Below are 13593 nucleotides of genomic sequence, written 5' to 3'. Positions count from 1 at the left end.
GTGTGTGTGTGTGTGTGTGGATTGTGTACCAGGGAGGGAGTTTTTCTTTTACTTTTCAAAGAGAGGAGAGAATGGGGGCTGGAGGGGGGGAGGGCTGGGCAGGGAGAGGAGTGCAGCAATGAATGAATGGAAATCCAAAATCTCTGTAAATGTTCATTAAAATTAAAAATAATTTTTTAAAAAGTATGATAAAAAAACAACAAATAGTTACTTATTAATAGAACTGCATCACCAAAGACATACTGTCTCTGACAGTATAGATGAAATGTAAGAACAGTGGACAATTTTTTAATCTCTGTGGCATATCTACCATTAATATATCTAATATTAAATGTAAAAGTTTAAGTTAAGGTTCCTCAAATACAAAAAGGCTATGAAAAGAATTAATTCTAGTTTATGCCTTTGAATTTTTATGTGAGAGAAAAGCACTGAATACTCTATGGATTACCAAAAGAACAAATAGGTCTTGGATAAAACACAACCAGATTCTCCTTAGAGGCAAGGATGGTGAAACATTATGTCACACACCTTGGGAAGGTTGTAAAGAAGGCCATTTCTCAGAAAATGGTGTCATGTTTGAAAAGGTAGAGGGTCACCCAAAGAGAGGAAGACCTTAAATGATATAAGACTAACACTGTAACTGAATCAATGGGCTCAATTACACCAGAGATAGCTCAGGATTAGGGCAAAGTTCAGATGCATTCACAGAATTGCTACTGAGTCATACTCTACTTGATGGCATCTGCCAACAATCTATCTTTATGAGAAAACTAATAACTTTAAAGCGGAAAGTTGGAAAGGTTAAGGGTGAAAGCTTCTTAGTGCCTTTACAGAGCATTTGTTGAAGAACAGATTATCTTTCTCTGGTGTGCCACTGTTACAGAATCCTATTATCTTCAAGAATCTTAAATCCTTTAGAGAAGTAATTTTATCAAAAGACTGCCCTCTACATTTAGCATGGAATACTCAAATTTGCACCCGCTGTTAGAACAAAATGTCAAGTCTATAAACAACACAGAAGACAAAATGAGCAACAAGGAATCTGATAGCATATAAAATCAAATTAACTTAAAATTTAAACTTCCTGACAGTGTAGTTTTACTACTTAGACAAGTCCTGCTCTTTAGATCAGGTCATGAAAGTCAAAGACAGGAAAATGTACTTAGCATAGTATTCTACAGTCCCACTACATTCACAGGAGACAGTGAATAAATATATATTTAATAACTATTATTTTAGACTTTTGCACACTAAAAGGAAAGAGAAAAATCATCAAATGAATGCTTACATTAGTTTTATTTCATCTGAAGGTCGAAGCAGCTCACTTGATATTCCTGGTTTGGTTAGTGCAGAAAACACTTGTCCTCTTTCAATCCAAGTATCATCATCAGACTTTTCAAGTCCCTTACATATTACATAGCTCAAAATATCTGTCAGTAATTGAAGAAGTTCCTCCTCACATCTCTATAATGTAATATGGAATTAATGAAATGAGGAAGTGCTAAGAGCAGAGCACATTATGAGAACTATCGCATATACAGACTATGATCATTTTAGGGAGCTCTGAGGGCCAACTGGTAGAGAGTAGTGTTGCCAAGAAAGGCACACTGTACGAATTTACAATATACTCTGTGAGAGAAAGATGGGCTATCTAATCCTATGTGATTTTCAGCCTATGAAAAACTACCAGAGGGTCAGCCATGAGTTGATTCTGAATTCTGACTCTATGGTATATAACAATAGACATGATCATTTAACATATTTTAAAAGTGTCTTAAAGAAAAACAAACAAACAAAAAGTTGTCTTGATGAACTTGGCACTTTGACAGAAAGATACTTAAGATAACAGCTTAGCTATCAAGGCATTCATAACTTGACACTTTTAGGTTTTTACATTTTAGACCACAACACTTAGCACATGAATACATTAAAAAAATTAACAAGTGCTTATAAATTTCTAAGTTTTCAAAGTATTAAAACATAATATTTTGTTTTCAAAAAAGGTACACATGGAAAGATAAAGAATACCTCTTGGCTTTCAAATAAAGAGAAGTCATCACTGAAGCCCGTATCATTTGTGCTACCACTTTCTTTGTCAGATTGCACATAAAATGATTTCGTTGACTCTACTGGGGATGGAGTGCTTGGCAGGCTGTCTGGCATGTGACTTCCACTCTCATTCAGTTCACATGAATCAATTCCACTGAAATCTAAACTCAAATGTGATGGATTACATTGCCAGAGGTCTTCTTGATTCTCTGATTTGAAAGATAATTCTCCTACAGAGCTATCTTCTTGAAAGAATTGTGTGTTAGAGTCTAGAGAGTGTCTATCCTCCAAACTCCACTGATCTGAAGACATATTGGTTGAAGCAAGAGAGCTGATCTTTTCCTCATCAGTTTTTTCATCAAAGTTCCTCTTGATATCGTCAGCTGAAATATTTTTGTCATTGTCTTTCATTAAAGCAGTCCTGTTGTCCTTATTATGAGTATTCCCATTTTCAAAACTGGCTTTTAAAAAAAGCCTAACAAAGGTGTCTTGCCAACCCACTTGCTGTGTTATTTGATATGCTGCATCTACTTGAGAATGTAGAATCTGTAATATCTGCAAAGAGATTAAAACACAAAATTCTTCAAAAACAATATACTTACATGAAAATATTATCTTTTCACTTATTTATAGGAATATGGGTAGATTTATTTTAAAATTATTTTATTCTTAATGAAATTATAAACTTTTGGAAGATATTTTATTTTTAACTACTCTCTCTATATATATATTACTCATTAAACTTTAGACAGAGTAAAGAGTTATTTAAATATTTTCTGAAAGGAAAGGTAATTAAAATGGTCTTCTGTATTTTAAGACATTGATGTTATTCACTTAATTTAGTCAAAGAGGAACTAAAAATGACAGTACATTATAAAAGGAAATAAAAATATAATCTTTTGATAGAATACTTTCTATGAGCTTATATTTTTTTGAACAAATATTACTGAGTACTTAATATATACCCAGAGAGCTCTGGTGGTGTGGTCCATTTAGAGTAAGCACTGCTAACTCAAAGATTATATCTCTCTGGGAGGTTCAAACTACTAGAAGTTCTGCAGGAGAAAGGTGGGCAATCTCTTTATTTGAAATTCACAGCCTCAAAACCCAATGGAAGGTCAATTGAGTCAATTCTGATTTAATGGCAGTAAGAGACAGGGTATCTTCCAGTTTAAATTTTAAGAACAAAGGAGAAACTCGGACACATAAAAATCTGAGCACATCAAGTATAATTTCTCATTCTTTTCTCTCAGTTAATGGTTGCTTTTGCAAAAAGAAAAAAAATCTCACTTAATCTATACTGTATGAACTGAGCCAAAGTACTTCTTAAAGATAAATTTCAGTTCATTGACTGCTGTGGAGTCAGAACTGACTCTTAGCTGACCCTCCAGCAGGTTTTCTGAGCCTGCCCATCTTCCCCCTGAGAAGACACTGATGATTCTGAATCATCACACTTGGGTTAGCGGCACATCTCTCTATGGACTACACCACCAGACCTCCCTGATTAGCCTGAATAAAAGTTGAAATTAAGAGCAGCCTCTGGTAGGATAATGTTTGTGATCTCTACTGCTTAATTCTGAAGAATTTTGAAGAAATTAAGTTCTCAAAAGTTACAATAAATTTAAGACAGAACTTTAGGATACCTCACTAACAAAATTCTGAGTAGACAGAAATACTCCTTACATGGCTCCAATTTATAATACTTCTTAACAAAAATTCTAACTTGAACAATTTTCAAAGATGGAAGTAATTAATGCTGGTTAAAATATGTCAATATCAATGATAATAATACATGACCTAAGGAACTTTGGCAAATTATATAGTGTATTGTGATGCTATCCAAAATTTTAGCAGTTCAACTCCCAAATTCATTCCGAAGGAGAAAGTTAAAAAGCATATGCTCAAAGATTTATAGCTGCTGAATTCTGACAGAGGGTTGCCATCACTGGGTTTGGTTTTGATAGGCGGGGTTAAGAAGAATAAATATATAAATCTTTTTCTCATAACATTAATAAATCTCAAAGATCCATGTAATTTGTAAAATAATAGAAATTTTAAACATAACTAGGGCAAGAAACACAAGTCATTAATATATGTAGTACGATAATATTGCTCTATTTAAATTATGTCTTAAAAATACACTAACCTTTCTGCAGATGACTACTCTGACATTTATATATGTTCGGTGAGATATATATACAACAGATAATAGATCTTTGAAATTAATAACAGGATCTATGGTACAAAGAACAGAAAGTTAAAATTAAACACTGGAAATAAACAAGGAAAGAAATGCAGGCAATAGCTACATTGAATTAACTGTTCCATTTTAAAATCATAATTTATATCTTAAATAAACTATTTAGAATGTCTAATGCCTTCCTGAATCAATGCTAAACTTTTCTTTCCCTTTGAATGGCTGAATATATTTCTATACTGCTAAGTTCTCATTATTTATCTTTCTGTGTATACATCTCATGAAAACATTATAAACCACTCAAGACAAAAAGATTTATGCAGTATCTTTACAATTAACAGCATTTAGTAAAAATTCTACATTTTGTACTTAAGTACTGGGAAATGTTCTAAAATAAATATTGCACAAACAGTATCTATTATATTTTATTTTTGCTCTTAAGAACTTAAAGCAAAAAAAAAAAAAAAATTAAGCTCCCTAAAAAGATAGTCTTAATGTCCTTTTATTATTATATAGCCTCCACTGTTAACTTAATGATTTTTCAATAAACACTTACTGAAAAGCCTACTAATTACTAGGCATTGTGCTATGTCCTAATAGGCAAAATCTACAATGATATATCAGAGCCAGTATCTAGGAAAAACATGTGGTTGAATCAAACAGCAGGTAATTTGGGAGACCTCAAGAATGAAAATGTGAGAACCACAAAACAGAATTACTCTGGAACTGAAAATGTTTCCTAAATATGGCAGTATTACCAGTCATAGTCATACCTGTATTTAAGATTTGATTGGTGAGGTTTTTAATGAGAGAAGTATTAATAGGTGTTTCATTAAGGAGAAGTCCTAAGCCTGAGTAGCCAACTTCTCTGAGTCGAATACGTTGCTTACTTCGCTCATAAACATTCGTGCATTTCAACATTTGTTCCATAACCTGGTCACAAGTAACAAATTCTCAATACACAGGACTACAAACCATTACACACTTGAGCAAATATAAAATGAAATATGGCTTTACATGGCTGGAGCATGACTTACTCAAGCATGAAAAGCCCCCAAACAAACACAACCCTTAAGAAAAGAGCTTTCTTGGGAGCTCTTGTGTCCTAGTGGTAAGAAGCCGCACTGCAATCTAAACAGTACGAAGCCACCCGCTGCTCTGATGGAAAATTTCTTCCCTTGCGATTAACTGCCTCTGAAAACCTGCCTAAGGGTTACCTATGGAACAGTTCTGACTCTACAGTACACAACAACAATAAACAAGAATTATCTCTGAAATACACAGTAATTATTCTGGTGGCTCAGTGGTAAGGAATTATGCTGCCAAATGCAAAAAGTATGCAGTTTGAATCCACCAGCTGCTCTGCTGGAGAAAAACAGACAATTTCCTGTCATGTGCTCAACTGCTTCTGAAAATCCACTGGAGAGTCAGCGACAGGTTGGTTCCAACTTGATGATAAGAACTATCACTACAACAACAAGAACTGTCACTGAAATAAACAATAATTAGTACATTAAAAATTCTAGATGACATATATCAAATTTCTTCCTTAAAGGAAGAAAACAAATAATTTAAAAATTTACTTCTTTGTGGCTAACCTCTTCTCTGGGAGTTTGGCTGATTTCGTAAGGTCATTATAAGACATTAAATAAGCAAATATATGAAAAATGCTTAGTGCCTGGCATATCCGTACTATACAGGGTTAATGGTTTTCCTAATATAATTAACTACAAAAGTGTTTTGAATAAATCAAAACATAGATGAGAGATTTTTATTTTGAGAATGTTAAGTTTGATTTTTCACACCAATGAAATATTAGGCAGTAATTTAACTACTTTTAAATATACATACACACACACGCAATTAGAATGGGGGGGGATCCTACAAGATAAACTGAACAACTTAAATTAAAAAGAAAGTTTCTATTTGTGAAAGTTATGTTGTAAGTACATTCACATACCTATACATACCCCAAATTATTAATATAATTAAGATCTCTGTACCTTGAAAATTATTTCTCTCAGTTTGTCAGAATACTTCTGATTTAAGAGCAAAGCATAAAGTATATCAGCATTTCCTGGTTCAAACAGCAGTAAGAAAAGCTGACCTCTAGTTGGGCTGGTACGTAGTAGACTGAAGAGTACATCCAAAATTCCAAATAGCTTTTAAAATTAAACAAACAAAAATAACCACAATCATATATAGAAACACAAATAAAGCTATAAGCCATGAAATAGTCATTTAACTAAAAATCCTATAAAACCTAAAGATAGTCTGATTTGTACAAGTAATTAATACACAATCCATATTCACCAGTTGAAACCATACATGTCTTCTGTTTTGTTATATATGAAAATTTCTACCTTGTACAGCCTTATTTCATCTCCTTAACAAGTTAATACTCTTCTATGACAGTCTCATACTGTTGCTGTTAAATTTCACTGAGTCGTCCCTCATGGCAACACTATGCAGAACAAGATTGGAGTGCTGTTATCGAAAGGGTTTTAAGTGGCATATTTTTTTTTTAAGTAGGTTTCCAGGGATTTCTTCGTAATCTTCATCTAGAAGCTCCAACGAAACTTATTTGCCTCACAGTAACATATAAATATCCACTGTTAAACAGAAAATAACAACTCTAGAGGTGGACTGGCCTAGAAAGGAACCAGGAATCTTAAAAGGAAAAAACGAATGCTGTTGGAGTTGGGTGCCCCTGACTCACAGTAGGGCCTGTGAACAGTAGATCTGAGCATGGACCTATCCTGTGCCATCTTCATCATCTCGGACTTACTTATGCCCATCATTATAGTCACTGAGTCAGTTTACCTTATTGAGGGTCTTCCTCACCTTGGCTAACTCTCTACCTCTCCAAGCATCATGCCCCTATCCACTGAACAGCCTCTTCTAACACCATGCCCAAAGCAGATGAGATGAAGGTCATCCTTGCCTCCAAAAAGTACTGTAGCTATATATTTTCCAAGACCTATCTGTTCTGTTGACATTCTACAGGATGTTCAATGTTCTTCTCAAACAAGACAACTCAAAGACATTGATTTTTCTGTCATTCTTATTCACTGTCCAACTCTCAAATGCATAGTTAAGTGACTGAGGAGAGTATGGCCTGAATCAGGTTCATTTTAGTCTTTAAAATGACATCACTGCTCTTCAGGAATCTGGAGAGGTCGATGAGAGCTGACTTGCTCAAATATTGGTACCAACGATGTTGATAGTGAAGCTAAGTAAGGTGAAATTACTGACAATTCCAAACTTCTCTCCATCAGTCATGATGTTGATAACTGACCTAGTGGTAAGGATTTTTTTGTCTTCTTACTGTTGAGATGCAATCCATATTGAAGGTTGCTGTCTCTGATCTGTTTATTCTTTTGCCAGTCCATAGTATATTCAGTCCCCACTTCCAACACCAAAACTCAAACGCATCAATTTTCCTCTGTCATCATTATTCATTCATCTTCATTCATAAATGCAGCCCTGAACATGTTCACCAGTCCATTCCAGGTAATTTGGAAGATAGCTACTTGGTGAACTTATTGGATGAGATACATTATTTGTTCCAAAACTCAAGAAACATGGTCTAACAGAATGTGGAAATTATGAAATGTTATTATTAAATTTTTTTAATTCAAAATTCTTTTTACTGAGATAATTTGCCATTCATCTTGATTCAGCACGTTTTCTTTTTTTTTCCAGCGTGTTTTTCTTAATGCTGCTTTTCTTAACAATGCTTAAAGGAGCATCCTTCTGTAAGCCTTGCTTTTCCTCCTGTAGGTTGACAGAGAACAGTGGGACAGACAACATACAAACTATTGTTCGTGCATGGCTGAAGACTGTGGTGATTTTCTAGCATCCTGGACATTTCACATCCATGCAATAGGAACCTGGGCTCTGCACCATGCGCTTCTTCTTGTGTTTTCTCTTCTCCTCTTCTTGAGAGAGATGAAGGAGATCCTTTGCAAGAGGCATCTTGGCATCCGGAAGTCACTGCTAGAAAGGCGCAGGCAAATATTGAAGTTCATCCCAAAATGGCGTGGAAACAACCCAAGTGTCCAGCCACAACTGAATGGATTGAAAAACTGTGGTACATTCACATAATGAAATACTATGCAGCACTCAGGAGCAATGATTTCAAATACTACATAACTTGGGAGACTCTCCCATGAGAGTATTATGTTGAGAGAACTAATTCATAAGTCTCACAAGGACAAATTCTGCATAAGACCATTATTGTAAAAATAGGATGACTAAAGTCTCTCTCAGGGAGAAGTGATAGGGAATGGCAAAGGATACACTGACAAAAGAGATTAATCAGAACTGGCTTTGACAAGCACTGTGGCAATGGGACAATTAAAATAGACTTTCAAGGGGAAAAAAAAAGAGGAATGAACTGGGGGGGGGTAGAGAAAATAGTGCAACAATGAATGAACAGAAATCCAAAATCTCTGTAAATGTTCATTAAAACTAATAAAATTTAATAAAAAGAAAAAGAAAATAAAAAATAGGATAACTAGAAAAACATGTATGGGAACTCAATGGAGAAGGGGTGGGAGCAAAAGGGTGAGGATGGGTATGGGCAAAATAGGGCTGCACAGCTTGGTGGGTGGAGGGGGCAGGGAAGGAAATGGGAAGGATCCAGGTGAAAAGACAGGGTAATAATGGGAAAATTCTAATAGTGATAACTTTTATAAAATATAATGCATAAAAATGATTGCATGAAACACAATATGAATAGGGAACAGTGTGAAACACAATGTATACAAACTCTATAAGCAAACAAATGACGACAACAAAAAAATGGCTAGAATAATAATAGACTGATAGAGAACTGCCAGGAGTAAAATAACAACTGCTAAGAACAGCCCTGAGCTCCAGGCAGCTCAAAGTGGATTCAGAAGAGATGACGACATCAGGGATGTCAATGCTGACTTCAGAAGGATCTTGGAAAACAAAGAATACCAGAAGAATAAATGTCTCTTTGGAATTTACCGACTATGCAAAGGGATTTGATTGTGTAGATCACAACAAACTATGGTTAACATTAATTAGAATGAGAACATTAAAACATTTAATTGTGCTCATCTGAAACCTATACAAGGACCAGGGAGTTGTTTTACAAACTGAGGAGAACATGGCATAATCTAAAATCAAGAAAGGTGTGCAGCAGGGTTGCATCTTTGCTGCATCTATTCAACCTGAATCCTGAGCAAATAATTCAAGAAGTTGGAATTTATGAAGAATATGGCATCAGGAAGATAACTAAAAAATCTGCATTGTGTACATGATACAACCTTTCTTGCTCAAGTGAGGAGGATTTGAAACACTTACTGCAGAAGTTCAAAGACTATTGCCTTCAATAGCAATTATATCTAAATACTGTGAAAACAAAAATCTTTATCACTAGTCCAACAGGCAGTAAGTACCATGGTAGAGGGTGAAAAAGGTTGAAGTTGTCAACTATTTCATTTTACACAGATCCACAATCAACACTCTTGATATCAAAAGACATACTGCACTGGGCAAGCCAACTCTTAAAAACCTCTAAATGGGCCAAGGAGCAATGACATCAGTTTAAGGACTAAGGTGCACCTGATTCAAGCCATGGTCTTTTTAGTCATTTACTATGCATCTGATTATTGGATAATGAATGACAGCAGAATTGATACTTCTGAGATGCAGTGTTGGAGAAGGCTAAATATCTATGGACTGCAAAAGAATAAGCAGATATTTCTTGGAGAAAGTGAAACCAGGGAGCTCCTTAGAGACAAAGATGGTGAAACTTAATCTGGCATACTTTAGTCATATAGTTAGCAGGGACCATTCTTTGGAAAAATACATCATGCTTGGAAATGTGAAAGGTAAGTGAAATAAAAGAAGCTCAATGAGATGGACTGGCATAGTAACCACAGCAATGAACTCAAGTATGCCAGAAATGATGAGTATGGTACAAGATAAGGACTTATACTTGATTTGATGATGGTATGTAATACAATTATAACAACATAGTTTTCAATAGTGGTTGTGGGTTTTTACTAAGCCTGTGAATACCCTGTAGGACTATATTCAGGAATTAAGAAGATGAGGGACAACTTATTTGCCTATCTGTCAAGTTCTTGGTAAAGCTGACTTGAGATCATATATTGAGAACCACTTCTCTTAAAAATGTGGAAATGAAAAAAGAAACAGTGGAGATGTTTTTAAAATAGAAATAAATTTATAATTTAGCACCATGTAAAAGTTTTATAGAAGAACTAGGTTTTGCTGCATTATACTTGAAAAATAAACCTATTAACTTTGACAACAGTAAACAGATATGATTTGAGCTATAAAAAGAACTAATAATTGCTATATAAGGCCATTAACTATTATTTTTAGTGAATTGGAATATTTTATAAAACTATTAGTTTCAGCTAGTAAATAAAATTAGCTTTTTTTTATAAAATTAGCTTTTTAAACTATATTATGTTTCACTTCTTTTATTTATTCACTTCATTTAAAAATTTTTATTCATTCTTAAAACATTTAACATATTAAGCAAATATAACTATATAAAATGTTATAATAATATAATGGTTAAAAAGAAAAGAACAGATTAATCTCAGACATAATACCTGCTCTTCTTCATTGGTAGCAGCTATGTATCCCATAATACTTTGTATTTCTTCATGAGTACCACCTTTGCTCAGAAAATACTTAATTAGTCCATATAAAGATGTCCTTATTGTTCGAATATCATCTAGAGACAATTCATTATATTTACAATCACTCCTGAAAATTAAAAAGCAAGAAATAAATATTTTAAACTTTACATTTACACAAAACACTTATCAGATATGACATAAACCTTTCTGAAAAGTTATTAGAGATCATGATTTCTTTGACTTCTTTCTTTTCCTGGTTTTTTTTCTTTGACTTCTTTTTAACAAAAACCTCCAGAAGTTAAAAGTTTCAGAAAAAAAATATTACAAATAGGAAAACCTCTCTGACATTTATACAGCACTCACTATATGGCAAGCACAATGATTAACACATACTAGATCATTTAATTTAATTCCCCAAACAATCACAGGTCACAGTTTCATTATCTCCTTGTCACAGATGAGGAAGCAAGCACTAGGAATTGAGAAGTAACTTGGCGATGGCTACACAACTGACTAATCACAAGGTTCAAATCCAATCTATAAGGTCAATTTTTTGTCACCTTAACTGTCAAATTGCCCTGCTTCTCTGAAGTTGAAGGATATTATTTGTTGGGGAAAAAATCCAATTTACACATTTTAATCACGTAGTCTCCCTCCAATTCTGATGCCACATTCGTCTTCATAGAGTCCAGCTTTTCAAATAATTTGCTCTGCATACAGACTGAATAGATACGGAGATAGAATACAACCCTGACGCACTCCCTTCCTAATTTTAACTTGTGGTCACTGTGAAGCTGAACACTGTGACATTGATATGTCAAATGCGGTAACAGTTACCCATGGTGGACAGTGTTTGGCGGCACTCCCTGGTTGAAACAAGCTTGGAAGCAGGATTGGCATTCACTTCTGTAAATAGCTTGCCTCTGGCAACCCTATGAACCTGGAGAAAGGATGAAAGTCACGCACGCAAGTGTCAAGGACTTTCGTTCATTGGGTCACTATGAGTCGCCTACGACTTGATGGCACTCAACAACAACAACAACAGTTGGCAGAATATATTATCAAACTGAGAAGGAGCATAAACACCATACCCATAATAAATCCTAAGTGTATCTAGGAGAAACTGAATGCCGTATTTCTTTCGAAAAACTCTTCTGCTGTCTTTGATGATGGTGGAAAGATATTGTATGTGACCTAAAACACAAAGTTCATATTTAGGTGGTTTATCTAAAAAACACAGAGACACTTAATAAATAAATTTCCAAAACAAATGTATGATTGTATCTAAAGGTCTGTTGTCTCACCAATTCGAACAGGGAAATCTCCACGGTTCCAAATATGAAAATCAAAGAGTAAATACTGATACATTTGTTGTAAGAGCTGAATATTTTTCTCTAATGATATCTGCTCAATTAATATTTGAATTGCCATCAATACATTTACATCCATCAAGGTGCTTGGCACCTGAAATCCAAACAGAAAGGGTTACATAAAGTCCAGTTTAGAGAATATTTACTGAGGTACACATTCACATGATTACATCAGAGGTCGACTCCATCAGCTACTTCATGAGAGAAAAAAAGGGTAATCTCCCACATGATTACAGCCTCTGTAAATTTGCTGAAAGGTCAGTTATGTGTCAGTTCCAAACCAAGGGCACATAACATCATCAATAACATAATAACTACACAAATATAAAGATTTCAGCCTTGCAAATCTTATGTGATCTCTACTATGTCTTATAAGATCATGAGTCTGAACTGACTCAAAGCTAGTAGCTTAGTTTCCAGGTCTGAAATAATCCATTTTTGTACAAAATTATCACTAAATGTTTAAAAAAGATTCCTAGGAAATAATTCTCACCCATTAATAACTTCAGTTATACTATTATAATAAAGAAATATATTAGGAGAAAAACTACACCACCAGCTGCTATCATCAGCAACATCTGCCTGATGTTAGATTGCCTCACCTTCTGAAGTAGAACACCAAGAGTGGCAACTCCATGGGAGTGAATAAGATTGTCCTGGTTGATAGGATGCCTCTGAATAAAGTGCTTCACAATCAAAATAAATGTTGCAACTAAATTTCTTTCTAGTCTTGACTCTGAAATTGTGAATATGTCATTAATTATGATAAACTTTCTATCACAGTTCAGCATTACAATGCATATTATAACAAAGAAGGAATCTTGTGTAGCGGTTTGCCTCTAAAGTTCATTTGTAGAACATAAACATCAGAGAAGGCCAACACATGCACACTTTTTAAGTGCATGTATGCATTATTTTCTCCACCATACATTTAATAATGTCATTAAGAATACCAACTAAGGGAAAGGTGGCAACAGAGGGGTAAGAATGGCAGTGGGTATCACAGTATCACACAATTTAGTGGGTGGAGGGAAGGAGGGTAAAGGAAATGAGAAAGATTCAGCAGGAATCTGAAAGACAGGGTAGTGGTGGGCAGAGTTCAATGGTGATTAATTTTACAAAACAAAATGAAAGGAGCTCTGGTGGCCTAGTGGCAAGAAGCTAGCAGAACTGCAATCCCAGAGGTAAGTAGTTTGAATCCACCAGATGCTCTGCTGGAGGAGGGGCAATCTCCTCCTGTACCAGTCAGATTCAATTTGATGGTACATACATAAAAAATAATAAAATTTAAAAATTTTTAAAAATCCAACCCAAACAAACATAATAA

General features: G+C 34.6%; 1 protein-coding gene across 1 annotated transcript in view; it reads right to left on the bottom strand.

The window, feature by feature from the left end:
• NBEAL1 (neurobeachin-like 1) overlaps positions 1-13593 on the bottom strand; it is a 201231-nt gene that overhangs the window by 83971 nt on the left and 103667 nt on the right. The window contains exons 19-28 of the mRNA XM_006889152.1: positions 12869-13002; positions 12201-12360; positions 11988-12090; positions 10867-11023; positions 6250-6408; positions 5020-5179; positions 4196-4284; positions 2029-2604; positions 1289-1464; positions 832-946 (exon numbers count right to left, since the gene is read on the bottom strand). Of these exons, the coding sequence (XP_006889214.1) occupies positions 832-946; positions 1289-1464; positions 2029-2604; positions 4196-4284; positions 5020-5179; positions 6250-6408; positions 10867-11023; positions 11988-12090; positions 12201-12360; positions 12869-13002 (1829 nt within the window). The remainder of the gene's footprint in view (positions 1-831; positions 947-1288; positions 1465-2028; positions 2605-4195; positions 4285-5019; positions 5180-6249; positions 6409-10866; positions 11024-11987; positions 12091-12200; positions 12361-12868; positions 13003-13593) is intronic.

Source organism: Elephantulus edwardii, unplaced genomic scaffold (assembly GCF_000299155.1).
Source record: "Elephantulus edwardii isolate Elephantulus edwardi_28Jun2011 unplaced genomic scaffold, EleEdw1.0 scaffold00075, whole genome shotgun sequence".
Lineage (NCBI taxonomy): Eukaryota > Metazoa > Chordata > Mammalia > Macroscelidea > Macroscelididae > Elephantulus > Elephantulus edwardii.
This window is presented reverse-complemented; position numbering and strand designations above follow the sequence as displayed.